Source organism: Nelumbo nucifera, chromosome 2 (assembly GCF_055504915.1).
Source record: "Nelumbo nucifera cultivar China Antique chromosome 2, China Antique-T2T, whole genome shotgun sequence".
Classification (NCBI taxonomy): domain Eukaryota; kingdom Viridiplantae; phylum Streptophyta; class Magnoliopsida; order Proteales; family Nelumbonaceae; genus Nelumbo; species Nelumbo nucifera.
In genome coordinates, this window is record NC_142650.1 from 40940813 (window position 1) to 40955340 (window position 14528).

General features: G+C 35.8%; 2 protein-coding genes across 10 annotated transcripts in view; one reads left to right on the forward strand and one right to left on the reverse strand.

Annotated features, from left to right (window-relative positions):
* LOC104599217 (uncharacterized) overlaps nucleotides 1–8343 on the forward strand; it is a 27896-nt gene extending 19553 nt beyond the window's left edge. For 2 of the 9 annotated variants that reach the window (XR_002022761.2, XR_002022762.2), the window contains 2 exons: nucleotides 451–1506; nucleotides 4981–5286. The gene's annotated coding sequence lies outside the window, so the exon portion shown is untranslated. Of the gene's footprint in view, nucleotides 1–40; nucleotides 405–430; nucleotides 1507–4980; nucleotides 5588–6973; nucleotides 7082–7750 lie in introns of those variants that run through there. The other 7 variants (XR_016082300.1, XR_016082304.1, XR_016082301.1 and 4 more) reach the window with 6 other exon arrangements.
* Nucleotides 4647–12588, reverse strand: LOC104599219 (kinesin-like protein KIN-5D). Its single transcript, XM_010261667.3, has 23 exons — nucleotides 12341–12588; nucleotides 11664–11836; nucleotides 11445–11574; nucleotides 11062–11220; nucleotides 10482–10958; nucleotides 10104–10201; nucleotides 9843–9999; nucleotides 9662–9731; nucleotides 9397–9473; nucleotides 9223–9276; nucleotides 9049–9129; nucleotides 8803–8914; nucleotides 8460–8546; nucleotides 8178–8353; nucleotides 7925–8086; nucleotides 7725–7832; nucleotides 7454–7612; nucleotides 7255–7338; nucleotides 5889–6094; nucleotides 5660–5761; nucleotides 5463–5572; nucleotides 5204–5355; nucleotides 4647–5104 (listed from the first exon to the last, which is right to left on the reverse strand). The coding sequence occupies exons 2-23, from the start codon at nucleotides 11816–11818 to the stop codon at nucleotides 4883–4885; spliced, it is 3138 nt and encodes a 1045-aa protein (XP_010259969.1). The 5' UTR covers nucleotides 11819–11836; nucleotides 12341–12588; the 3' UTR covers nucleotides 4647–4882.
* Between the last annotated feature and the right edge of the window lie 1940 nt (nucleotides 12589–14528).

Consider the following 14528-nt stretch of genomic DNA (forward strand, 5'->3'; position numbering starts at 1 on the left):
TACTGTAATTTAATTATTCTTTTATGGTATGTTTGTATAGTTTCCCATGATAGTTGGGCAATAAATCCAAAAAGAAGTAACATGACTTTGGGGGCCTAGATGACCATTCCAGTTGGAATCCTTTTGCTAGGTTTTAGTTACGTCTCCATTGAAGAGAAGAGACTGCTATATGGTTTCTTATCCAGAGCTTGCTAAACAGCCCAAACCCAAATCTGGGTGCTCTTTGAAGCTTTTCAATCAAAGGCTGACATTCTCTTTGTCGTGTTCTTCCTCCCTGTTTCACGGGTAACAATGGACCTGCTGTGAAGCTGGAATTGAATTTGTAATAAGAAACCATTCGAAGTAAAACTGTAAAACAGCATGAAAGTGGTTGATAATAATTGTGGGATTTGGAACCATTTATACCGTTTGTTAATATCAATTCAATCAGCTAATTTCCAGGCCTCGCAGGATGTTCATTCTCTTACGAGGGTATTATTACTCTCATATATGCCAGAGTGCGACCAGTTGGTGAAAACAGGTCCTCCCCAAGTTGCATTCCCAGACTCGAAGTCGAGGAATCCCAGAATAAGGTTGACTGATGCTCAGTTCTTCCGTAAACGTGGGGCTCACAGCTGAAGTGGATCAACTATAACAGCTTATTACTTTGTCTTTGAGCAAGTTTTAATGACGGAAGCTGAAGTTGAGTAAACATTGAGTGAAGTTCAGATTTGTGACTTCCTCATCTATATGTTGGACTTGGACCTAGTCACCTAAAGCTAAGACCACGGATGTGACGAAAGGTGCTCGCCACGCTGATTCGTGGTTATATTACTGCCATCACTGTCCACGAAGTGCAATCTTTTGGCACGCAATTCTGTGAGTCCGTTTCCCTATGGCTTAGAGTTCGAAATCTGCACACATCCCTGCAAAATTTCTGTCGTCGTTTCTGAATGCCATAATTTTCCCCAATTGTTCTACGAAGAATCTTGTCTCAGACTGTTCCATTAGGTAAGGGAGTCACTGCTGGATGTTCAAGCCTGCAGTTCGTACAAACTACACAAACGCCCGACTGCCTCTGCCTTTGGAAAGTTTTTAGGGGATTAGTTTTGATGAATTTTGTGATTCTAAGAATCATTGAGTTTGGATGAATGGAACACCTTTGAACCAAACGGAATTTATTGTGAATATCAAATTTGTTTCCATTAAGGTGGTGTTCAGTATCGTGGAATGACACGAGATACTTAGGACGTTCGGTTGGCCAGTAGACCACGATGGGCTAATTTTTCATCCATGGGTTTTTCTTGTGGATCAAAACATGCAACCCTGTTGTATGCTATGAAGACTGATCTCATGCTTTACATATGATGTTTACCTAAGGTAAACTCAATTTCTTTTACCGTTCCAACTTCTCTTACAGAGCACCTCCACTACCCCTTATTCTCCACTCGCCTCTGTAACTCCGGCCACCACTACTTCACCACTCGTCGTTGCAATTCTAACCACGGCTGCACTGAACCGCCGGCGGTAAGTGCCTCATCTCAGTCTACTCCTACCCCTATTTCATATTTGTTTTGCAACTGATGAATACGTGCTTTTTCGATTCTTTTGCTTTGTGACTAGTTACATGTTTACATATCCACATGTTTATGTATTGTGGGAAACAAAATTTCTCTTCATCTATAAAATTGTAAAAACAATAAAAACATATTCTATTCGTTTGTAGAAAGAAAAACAGTGTTTTAGATCCTTCTTGATCTGAGCTTAATGTTGGGCTTTTGCAATTTACTTTCTCCCCAAACATCCAAAACCCGCAAAAGGCTGTCAGACAATGATTATGGAAAAAAGGCAACCTTACTTTGTCAAGCATTTTACCTAAAAATCAAAAGCCATCTTTACGCTTACTTTCCGGGGGCAAAGGGGCAACCTTCTATGACCAATGGGACCTGCATATTTTTCTTTACATGATTTGTTTTTAATTTTTTTTTTTTGGATGGGTAGTTGCAATATGAACTAGATCTTTGAGTCTTACAAAGTCTTGGCCACATCCATGATATGTATACAAACCATTTAACTCGGGTTTGGATTTCCAAGTAAAATGCATGTCATAGATATCTGACTTGGTATTCTTCATGTTAATTCCCCTGATTATTGGTTCACATACTAATCTTGGTGAAAATTAAATCACAAACTCTGTCTCTCCCTCTATTGGGACCCTATTAGTTCAACTGTAAAGATGCAACCAACACTCCCAAATTTGTCTGGCTCAGTCAAGCTGAGCATGTAATCTGAATTGAAAATTTCTGTTAGGGAACTTCAATTTTCTTAAAGGTTTTAAGAATTTGGTATCTAATTGAAATTTTCTTCAAGGATGAATAAACCATGAAAGTCCACAATATATAAATATTATAGTTAACAGTCTTGCGTAATCTGAATTTTGGTCAAATTGATTGTAATTTATAGTGTTTGATTTTGAGGTACAATTTGTTGTATGTAAGACTACATACAATTTGATGTATGCAACAAATTACACGTTCCTTCTTTGAGGATTGAAAATTTCTTTGGGTCAATATTTTGTTCTGTTCAATTTCTTTGGGTCAACATTTTGATTTAATGTTTTGATTCAGTCCAATCAATTTTCAGGTTGGATAAATAGTCATGATACTTTGCATTAGCTTAAGTTGCATGCCATTAGAGTCAACTTTTGATTTCTGATAGAATTTTACCAATTTCCGAGCTGGGTTAATGCCAAATATAACAGTAATTTGCATTTGCATATCTTGATCCACCATTTAACTTGTCAAACTTTAGATTGAGCTTTGATGCAAAAAGCATCACAATGGCTATTAGCTTACTTAGCAGGACTCAACATCACCTCAGGATTCTTCTTCCATCTAGGGTAATTGCAGCGGAGGCAATACCCAATTGCCTCAAGGAGGATTTTTATCTGTATCATCTTTGATGTGTTGTATGAAGTGTTATTGTATTTCATGTCCCAGTAGTCTACAAAAATATTAGAGTTGAGACCTCTACATGAATCGTCATTCTCTTGATCAATTAAGTCTATTTCTTTATGTCCCTCTCAACATTTCTGACTTATTTGTACTTTAATATCTCTTGCTAAAAGCACCTACATCACCAAGCTTTTAAGTTCTCGAAAAGATTCACTTCAGATTCATTGTGAAAGAAATACATTACAAAATTGAAAATGCTACTCCAATTGACAAACCTTCAAGGCTATTGTCGAATACAAATAAACTAAAAATTGTAGTTCTATGGATGTGGATTATCTATATACATATCAATCAGAACAATGTTCAGAAAGAAAAGATACAGATATGAATGGAAATAATCCTAGTATTATGGAAGGAATTTTCAGAAACTACAGAGTTACACTCCCATATGTACAGATTCTCCTTAGAAGAAAATATTTTTGTCTTAGATGCACAAGGCTCCATTTGTTTTCAGTGTAATTTCATTTGCACTTAATGCAAATACACTGGAGTTCAAATAAAAAAGATTGCAAATTCTGATTTTTGCTTCAGATTTTACTATTCTTTACTTCAGTTTTTATGTTAATTCTTTACAGTAACACAACACAAATTGATAATAGAAATTAAAATGAATAACATTTGAAGAGTGAAGGTTCATTAAACAACAAAAGATGTTAATTTCAGTGGCAAGTTCAAAGGGATCTATTTACCTATTTATGAAGTTTTTATGTTGTTCTGTAGAAATCTTGATCTAGTAATTGATTGCACTAATAAAATACAAGAATTAAGAAAAAGAAAAAGTAAGAAAATGAATTTTTTTCGGAAAAGTGCGGACAGACCCAATGCAGATTTCTGAATTCCACTCCAGATCTATAAACATTCAAAATGTCAAATACCCACCTAAAAATTCTGACCCCGGGCTGAGCTATCATTCATTCTCCCATTTCTTTTTCCCCTATGAGGTGATCCTTCAAAACCTGGTAATTTGGCATATCTTGTGAGTGCCAATTGCCATAACTCTTTCCCGACTTCTCTATGGTCTAGGAACACAACATATGTGGATCTTGGTCTTCATGGACTATCTTAACTTGCCACCTTTCACATGCTTCTAGCATTTGAACCCACCAGATGGAACCTAAATTGGGAGACCCGGTAGGTTGAAAATCAGCTTGTACAGAATGTTTACAGTCCACTGTTGTTACTGCATTCAGAAAATGGAGATAAGTTTCTCTAATAGTGCAGTAGTTCTATATAGAATGTCAAAATCAGATGGTTGAAAGTCAATCAAATTAAACTGATTTTTTATACATCCATGGCCTTAGTTGGGACTTACTCATTGATTGTCTCTGACTGTTAATATTATCAATTATCATTAATATGGTTACTCATTTTTAATTCTTATTAATATGATTAATATTATTTTTATTAATTATTAATACCCTTACCACACATCTTTGTCCAGTACAAAACAACTATTCTGTTGGGGTGTGCCAATTTCTATAAAGCCACTCTGGGAGTCTTCCAAAAAGCCTTCCGCGCTGTCAACGTTAATAATCTCTGGCATACATTCTTGACACAAGCACACAAGACAATTTATAGTTTACCCAATTTATATCATCAATGCAACCTTGTCAATTTGTGAAGTGAGACAACTTATGATAATACTGACAAGAGTTTGTAATAATCTGCAAACCCATTTTTAATACACTGACAACATCCAAAATACTTATTTGGTAAATCCTACTGCACTCGTTAAAAGCAGAGAGGAGTTCAAAAAAAAAATTGAAAATCCCCCACCAACAAAATAATAAATGATAGAGAATCAACGTTGATCGGTTGGTGAATGATACTTGAGCCATATATTTACATTCTTTAGTGCTGTTTCATATCTGCTTCTTCCCACCTTTGCCTTAATTTATAGTAGTGAGAGGTGGTCTTGAATCTCTTGCCTGAGCTGCCTCGTAAACCCCTGGTAAATGCTTGACATCTCCATTTGCTTGTTTACCAGATTTTGTGTCCCAAAATGACTTCAACAACTCCTCAAAAGATGGAGTCCTGAATTCTTCGATGGATGTCATGCTCGGTAAATTAAATGACCTTTTCCTCGGTGTTGAACAAGTTGGTTCTTCCACCTAGATGACAAAAGATATATTAGAGGTATACACACTTGAACAGAAACAAAAGAAGACACGAGCAAAGGTGGTACACCAAACCATATCAATGATGTTTACCTTGTATTCCTCCAGAAGATACTTCCCTGCATTTTCTGTAATCTCAACAATATTGTGATAGTGATTGCTCTTCAGTTCCCTCAGATCTCCACAGCAAGGAATAATCATGGAATCAATGTTCCCGCATGCATCATGGTCAAGTTTCAAGGAATCTACAATAGTGACATAGAAATGTAATAAAATATCCTGGAAAGCTCTATCCAACGTTGCTTGTGAAATTAAAAGCAATGCTCATGCTCATATGCAACTAGAAACTTACGTTCAATAGAGGAAAGAAGGTTCTTGTTTGCAAGGTTGATGTCCTCAAGAGCAGATGTGGCAGCAGAAGACAACTGAGCACGCAGCATCTGATTGGCTTCCACTCCTCTCCTGCCACCGCAAAATGTAAGACAAGAAAAGAAAAACAAGTGCATCTTCAAATTGATAAATAATTGGACAATAAAATTAGTAACTCACTTGACGATGGAATCAACAGATTCAACATTGTTGCTTTCTAGACAAAGCAGAGTATCTTGGGCATTTTGCCATTGTTGTGCACCCATTCTTGCTTTGGTCATGCTGATCATTATTTTAACAATAGAAATTTCAGGCAGTTGAACAGCGTTTACAAGCATAGGTTATATGGAAAAATGAAAGTAAAACAGGATACAGGGAAAATATCAGCTGTCAGAAGAGTTCCCCATACCAGTGTTGGAGACCTTCATACAAGTCATTTTTCCCACTCTCCACGGTAGCAGTGTCTTCAAGATAGTTGGTTTCAGTTTTCTCCATGTAAATTGTCCATTCTTCTTTGACGGAAGTGGCGAAATCTTTCATTGTTGACATTTCTTCTTGTACCTTACTTGTTCTGCTGGCTGCACTCTCACGAAGACCATCCACTGCTGTTTGAACCTGAACAATGGAAAGCATATATAATTCAGAAGGGAACCCACCCTCTAAAATAATTGTCTTCACATTGAAGCTAGATAATTGACGTTTCATTACCATGCCCTCAAAAAATGTTTACCTTGTTACTGTCAACCTTACCATTGTCATTAGTTGCATGGTGTCTGATAAAGTAATTGAATTTACTGCTTAGAAGACAATTAAATTGTTGTTGATAACAAAATAAAATATCTTTGGTTTCCTTGATCTGGTTCAGAGTGAACACTGGATTGGTTTTTCTTTTCTTTTCCTTTAGGCTGTGTTTGGTTTGAAGGAAAAAGTAGGGAAAGGTAGGGAAACCTTTACAAACCATGTATAGGGTTCCCTGCCTTTCCCTTCCTTTCCCTACCTTTTCCTTCAAACCAAACATAGCCTTATTGGATTGATTAAAGAGCCTTTGATAGATAACGGAAATATGCTGACCATTACAACAGACAATTCTAGCCTAGATTCCTGACATTACAATTCCAGGAAGAAAAGTACAAAAGTGAAGTCGTTATTAAACATGGTAAGTAACAGAAGACATGCAATTGGTGATCCTCTATCCTTAAAACTGTTTTGATTATGGAATGTAGCCTTCACTAATAGAGAGGGGTTACTAAAAAACTTTTACATAAGAAAAGGCAGAAGCATATGCAATATGCTTCATTTGTTAATTATTTTAACACTTTGCTTTTGGCCTTTGGTTGGATAGCAAACTTCAAAGTTTACAACTTTCAAGACATATTTTCTTCATGAAAGTGCTATGCAGAGAATACATTCATCAAAATTATGGTTAATTTTAGTTAATCTGAGTGTGTTTAAAAGATAAACAATTTCAATATGTTTATCCTATATCTATGCCAGAAGCCTGTCAGCCACTGGTGCAACAGACATCAATTGCTGGATTATGCAAGATGTAAACAACCATGCAACTGAAATAAGGATGGAAATTGAAGAATGCATCACATTTTTGTAAGTTCTTCGGGTTATTTTATGCTTCACTAATACAAGCAATAGAATGGTCAAGTATATTAGTTTTGGTAAAAAGAATGATTCAGTATATCCCTAAAGCAAAGATCACAGCATCTCTCCTACATCCAAAAGATCATGTTCCCATAAAGTCAAACAAAAACAAGAATACATACCAGTTTTTTCTTCCTAGCACTTGAACTTGCTAGCAGCTCTGCCACTTTTTCTAAAAGTTGCCTTTCTTCATTAGCAGCACACTCCTTCAGAAACAAAGTAAATTGTTAGCAATTGGACTTCATTGATAGGACAGACCTTCAGGTGCAAATAAATAGTTATGATCATATTGACAGGATTAAACAGGAGAAAAAGAAACACCTCGAACTTCTTTTCTAGTTCGCACAGTTTCTTGTTGTCTACAGTCTGTGCTTCTTCAACAATCTGGGTCAATTTGGACGCATGCATATCTAGTGTCTTGAAGAAGTTTACTGTAATTTTAGAAATAGATCTTGTGGCTTCCACCGTTCTAAAGTGTCCCTGTGTAGTGTGCACAATTTAATAAAGCAATCAATTGAATTACAACAATCTTAGCTTGCCTCCAAGCACACACACTGGAGTTTGTGAAATAAAATAATTGCCAGTTGCTAACCTCACGCTGTTTTTGTGCATATGCAGCTAGCTTCTTCTTTTGACTGGAAAGGTTGCTTTGAAGATCATTAAGTATCACATCAGCCTCTGAGGCAATTCCCTTGAAAAGCTGTATTATGGGATAAAGGTCAAGCAACAATAAGGGTGACAATGGTAGAAAAGTTAAAAAAGGAAAAAAAAAACGCAGTAAGCAATTCTTACATCCTTAAAGGCAGATGAATGCCTAGAAACTTCTGAGTTTAGATGGTTGAATGTAGACTCAGAATTCTCATTAAGCTCCCCTGCTAAATCATCTAATGCTTTTATACCAGAACCATACATGGTTTTCAGATTTGACACTCGTCCTTGAAGTTCTTCTGTGGCCTACAGAAAGATGATGAGATAGAACAATATATTCAGGTTACTGATTAAGATTTTGGGAATGATTTTATCACCTTCAGAAAATGTATTCTACCTCAGTCTTTGTGGAGACAAATGACTGCATATCTTCCTCCATTTCTTTCAGTTGATGCTCCTGTTGTGTCACAGAAGTTGCAACAGTCTTATGCATGACTTCAAGCTGCTGAGTTAGTTGAGACTGGAATTTCTGGATAAGAATTCTGTTTCCATTTTCTATTTTATCCTTCCTCTCTGTAGACGATCAAGCATAGCAGAATAAGCAAAAGAAAGTTGCAGACATTTCCTAGTAAAGGATAAAATCCTAAGCAATCTACTTCTCAAAAACATGAGTACAAACCAATTTTGGCAAACAGGCCAGATATGTCCGATGCTGCATTCTCTAGCTCTGCCCGAAGTTCAGTTGCCCGTTCAACAAGTGCTTTCTCTAAAAGATCAAGGCTACATGTCAGTGTCTGAAGTGCCATTGGATTTGTCAAATATCCCTAACTAATGAAACATAGTAGTCAAACATAGTCAAAACATATACCCATGCTACCAACAGGCTGCTATACTACAAGATGAAAAAAATGGAGAAAAGTTTTCCCTTGGGACTAAAAGGTGCAATGTCATTATGTCAATCACATAAATATTAGAAACCATTGCACAAGATGCATAAAAAAATTTGATGGCACTTCGCTCACCAGATCTGAGGAGATTGGAAATCAGATACTCCTGTTCTTTAATTGTAGCATTTGCTTGTCTATATCTTTCCTCTAGATCAAATAGTGCATGTTCAGTGTCTTGAAGCTTTTTCTGCAGTAGGCATGCAAACAAAAGAAGAATAGGAAGTAGTTTAGTTTCTTTTGCTGAAAAGTGGATAGAAATAGTGAAATAGTTCTATTGACAAGTGAGAGTTTCTAGAAGATGAACATTCAACCACATCGTACCTGAGTCCTTTCGAGTTTTTCACTTAATTCTGCAGTCAACTGTTGCTGGGTATTGTAAAGTCCTTGAAGCTCCAGGAGTTGCTACTTGCAACATATTGTTAATTAGTCAAGCCTCTTTAACAGGAAATCTTAAGGCCTGTAAGCCCCTAACAAATTTTAGAAATATAGAACTACCTTGTCCTTGGAATCTGAATCAATTTCCATGCGTTCTATTTTCTCAGCCATGGCCTGGGCAAAGAAACAGATGGCAATAATGGATGAAATTTCCAAGTCAGTGAAAAACTCTGAAATGCAGTTTTCATTGGAGAGAGTAACTCATAATTCAATTGAAAAAAGAAAGAGCTGGACCTTCTTCTCAGCCTCATCTTGCAGGTAACGGTCCCGTGGTATATAGATGCCATTCTTCTCTCTGGCGGCATATACCTCTGGTGGGAGATAAATAACAAAATACAACATCAAATCTGTCAGACACTACTTTTACATCTATGATTTGAAGCATCCATTTTGTTGAGAAGAAGTTAAATATTTATCAAAAATTATATTTCAGCATTTTATTAGATTGATGGTTCAAAAGTAAGACCAAGCAGCCCCAAGTAGGAAATTTATCAGCAACCTTGCTTAAGGCGGTCAATCTCAGAATACAGGTCCTTTATCAGTGCAGATTTCATCATCTTCTGATTAATCTGACAAAATCAAGAAGTCATCCAAGAATATTAAATTAGAGTCCAAGGGAAAACATCTTGACTAAAAACGCACAAAGAAACAGAAACCAACAAAGCAACCGAATCCCTAACCTCTGGTTTATTCTTGATGTTTTTGGCACGGTGTGCATAATCCAGAGTGCTGAGTGTCTCTTCCAAACAGTGGATAGAAGGTGATATTGTGGCAATTATGCATGTCTTTGTCTTTCCTCCCAAGGAATCCCTTAACAACCGTGTTAATTTGCTATCCCTGACAGACCAAGCAATATCCTTGTTATTTTTTTACACATTATAGTTTTATCAACATACGCTACATGTCACTAGGAAATGTTATATTGGATTCATAAACAATACCTATATGGGACATGGCCAGAATGTTCAACAAGTGCATTAATGACACGGCCAAGTGTAAGCAAGCTTTTATTAATCTCCCCTGCTTCCCTTGCCCTTCCCTGCAAGCATAGGTTTTGTTATAGCCACATCTAGAAGATTACAAATTTACTAAAGCTGTCTTAAATCATAATTTCATATTGACCACTAAGACAGATTAAGCAATATTATTGCATCTACAAGAATGCCATTTATCCCTACTAAGGATATGTGCACTTGAGCATAAAAGCATATGTATACACATGCACATATCAGCATTTTATGCCAAGAGAACATATATCAACCTTACAAGGAATGTGATAAGTTCTGCATTTGTGCTACTAACCATAGTAACCTGCTTACCTCTCGTGCACCAGAACGTGATATGTTCTCAGAACCAGCAAGGTCAACAAGATTAAGTTTTCCACATTTGATCATTTCTTCCCCCTCGGGTGTACACTCCTTGATGTGAATTGTAATAGAAAATATTGAGTGAGAACGACTGCTTTGCTTGTTGAGGAGAGTTTCTGCGGTACGCCTTTTAGCAGAACCTTTCTCCAATATTTTGTATATTTCATTTGCAGTACAGACTATCTCCTCCTCCAAGCCTCTCACAAAAACACCACCTTTTCCATCTTCCATAAGGGCTATTGGTTTCTTTGACTTGTCATCAATGAACTTCGTACATTCTTCAGGTGCCAAAAGATCTGTTATTTCTTCATTGTACAGCTCTAGAAACGTAACCTTCACACTGTACTCAGAATTTTGAGCTTCAAGTATATCAAAAATTTGTCCAACTGCTCTAGGTATAACACCTGCATCACTTGGCAAATCCCCATTCTACAAAAGCAAAGTGAAGAAGAGGAAGCAGAGGTGAATTCATAATGGAAAGTAAATAAAGATAAATATAAAGCTAATTCACGTACAAGAAAAAGAACAGAACCTTCGATTTCCTTCCCCCTCCTTCCATTGTGTACGTTTTCCCTGTACCCGTCTGACCGTATGCAAAAATTGTGCAGTTATAACCTTCAAGAACTTCAATTACAATAGGAGAGACAGCTTGGTCATACAAGTCCTTCTGTAGGGATGTTGGACCAAAAACCTACAAATAAATACCCACCGTTATTATCCAATATTCAGCAGATGACATGGCCCCCGGTAGTGTTGTGAAATAGGATTCGTGTAGCTAAGCTCGTATGGTTGGGGTAAGGCTTCGTTGAGTTGAGCTGAGCATAATCCATTTAAAAAAAAATGTTTCGAATTGTATATCTGTCAAAATAAGTGTGAGAATTCTGACAGAGTAGGGGAAGATTTTAAATGTCAAACCTTGTCAAATGCAAAGGTTCTATCAATCTGCTTGTTTGCTATGTTCTGAATTGCAGATACTTCTCGTCTATGCTCGTTGCAGGAAATGACCACAGGTGTGTTCACCCTCATCTCATCTTCGCTCAAAGGTCTAAAAAATGCATAACGTTATCATCTGTTATTGGTATAACTTGCCCCATTAACTAGAAATTCAAGCGAAAAATCGAACTTTTCACTAACCTGCAACGGAGAAGAACCTGGACATTCACTCCCTTGTCATGTTTTGCGTTTCCATCCCCTGATCTCAAATCTCTTGCAGCCCTGTCACTTGATCGTGGAGTATGAGACGGAGAAACGGGGATAAGTCCCCCTCTCCTATGCTGTGAAGAGTCCATAATAAGCCTCTAATTTTCCTGCAAAAAGAATGTAGTAAAAGAGTTTAAATAAAAAACAAAAATCTATTAGGAACATCAGCTGGAAATCTGAAAATGTAAAAGAACAAGATGTCCATATTCATTTATCCCCAGAATAAAAAATCCAAAAACCCACTCCGAAACACTAATGCAATTCCAATAATCAAGCAAACTATTGGAAAATCCAAAAATCGAAGCTTGAGAGATAACACAAGGGCAAAAAGTGACGAAAGAACAATAAAGGGAAAAGAGACGAGAGTGTGATAGGAAAAAGGAAGAACCGATTTAAGAAGTGCAAAGCTCCATCCAAGAACAAATATGCAACGAAAAATGCAATAAAAGAGGTACACAGTAATCACTAAAACTTAATTATTGTTAAAATAAATAAAAAAAACCTAAATGTAGTGGAGATTCACAGTCTGATCGACAACGATCGGTCAAACATTCGCAACTAGAAACGCAGATTATGCAAATAAGATTGTTGAATCAAGCTGAAACACTTACAGTCAAGTGAAAGGCCAGCAAAGTGAGTCCACGAAATGTGGAAGAAAAATTCAAGAAGAATGTAAAATCTCTATAAAACAAATCTGTAGAAGAAAAAATATTCCAGAAACAATGGCTATGACGATTTCGAGCTGTGAATCGGTTTCGAATAAACTCGTGAGCACTCTCCGTTTTTTGTTTGTTTGTTTTTAAATTTTGAATTGACGAGTAGGAGTAGGAGACAGCAGAGATACTGAAGACTCTGACTCGTGTAGGTGGTGTAGAAACAGAACATCAAGTGTTAATAATGACAGGAACCCATTACCGTTAAGCGACGTTTGATTTAAACCCAAAAAATTCAAAAACCAAGGAATAATTGGTATTTAACGTTGACGTCGTTAAGGTTCCGTTAATTTTTCATTTCTGACCGTTTGAAATGGACGAACATGATGATGCAATCCCTTTCTACTTTTTTGTAAATTTTGATTTTGATTAATTTTTTAGAGCTCTCGGCGCTTAGCTTTTTCTCAATTCATGTTGGATTCAAGCAACCTCGCCCCTCAAGGCTTCAATATTTACACGATTGCCCTCAATCCTCCACGCTCCACCCTTGAGCCTTGGTACCGCCGCTCGTTCCCTTTTGGATTTTTTATTTTTGATTTTTGATTTTTGAATGTGACCACAATTTCAAATTATATTCCGAAAATACCCTTCCCCGTTTGAAGTAATGGCCGTCTCGTGACGATGAATTCAATAACGCAGAAGTGATATATGATATGTATGGGCAGGGCTGCAATGATTCAACGGGTCGATTCTACCAGATCGACCAAACCGATTATATCGGTTCTGGTTATGTGATCTTAGCCCGATTAACAATTGGGTCGATTTTGGTTCGAATCTATTCAGATCCAAATCAATTATTTTGTTAACAATATAATGGATTCTAATTTTTATTATATTTTTTGTCTTAAAAGATAAATTTAATAGATAATATACCATAATTTTGGTAAAAAACAGTTGGTTTATTAACATATTATTTTACTTGCATTTTTATTTTAGGTTGTGTTTGGTTGCACTGCAATTTTTTTGCATTAATATAAATGTGTGGGGGTGCAAATGGAAAAAAAAATGCAAATTCTCCTTTAATTTTGTTTTGGGTCTTACTTTGTTCTACTTCATGTTTTAATTTACTTTATTTGTACTCCAATCAAACAAAATAAGCTGAAATTTGAAACAAAAATAAGTCAAATTTTACACTAAAATCATTTGCATTGCAATCAAACACAACCTTAGGTTATACCATTACATTATCAAAAATCAAGTTTTAAGTTGTTTTTACATAAATAATTATTAATATCAGTATAATTGGGTGGATTGCATTCCACTAGTCCCACTGATAATCGGGACAATTCTGGGTCTATAGTTTTATATTAATTAATTAATAATCGGTATGGGACCGATAAATACTGTCCCAATCTAAACCTTGACCCATTGACAGCCCTAGGTAAGAGTGGGATAGAACCCAAGGGTGGGGTGGAAAAAAAATTGGTAGAACCGACAAAATCAAATCAAACCCATGAAATATTTGGATCCACATTACATGTCCAGGTGATAATATTGGATCGGTTTTGATTGTTTCGAACTGATCATACTCACAGTATACTTATAATATTATCATACTATTATATATATATATATATATATATATATATATATATATATATATATATAAAGTATGAATATCTAAAATTTCTGAAATTTTTCTTGACTAAAATACCCCCTTTTTTGAAATATGGTTCCTTTATTGTGAGGGTAAACAATGTAAATTGAATACTATTATTCAATGCATTCAATTCCTTCATTAAATCCTACATTTAAGGTATGAACTCCCATTCACCCTCATTGAATCATATATTTAAAGCATTTTATTTATTCTCACCACTAAATTTCACTAATTAAATGCATACATAATAAATTAATAATTCTAATAACATAAAAACTTATACTTTTAAAATCTACATGGAAAAAATAATGTTTTTATCTAAGTATTGATAAGAAATTAATCCATTTTGGGTCAAATGGGCCAATGCATGTTGCTACAATTAAATAATAAAAAATTCAAAATAGATAAAATTAAAAAATATATATAGAAATTAAAGAAAAATTTAGGAACATTTTTAATAGCATATATTCAACATATTAAATAATA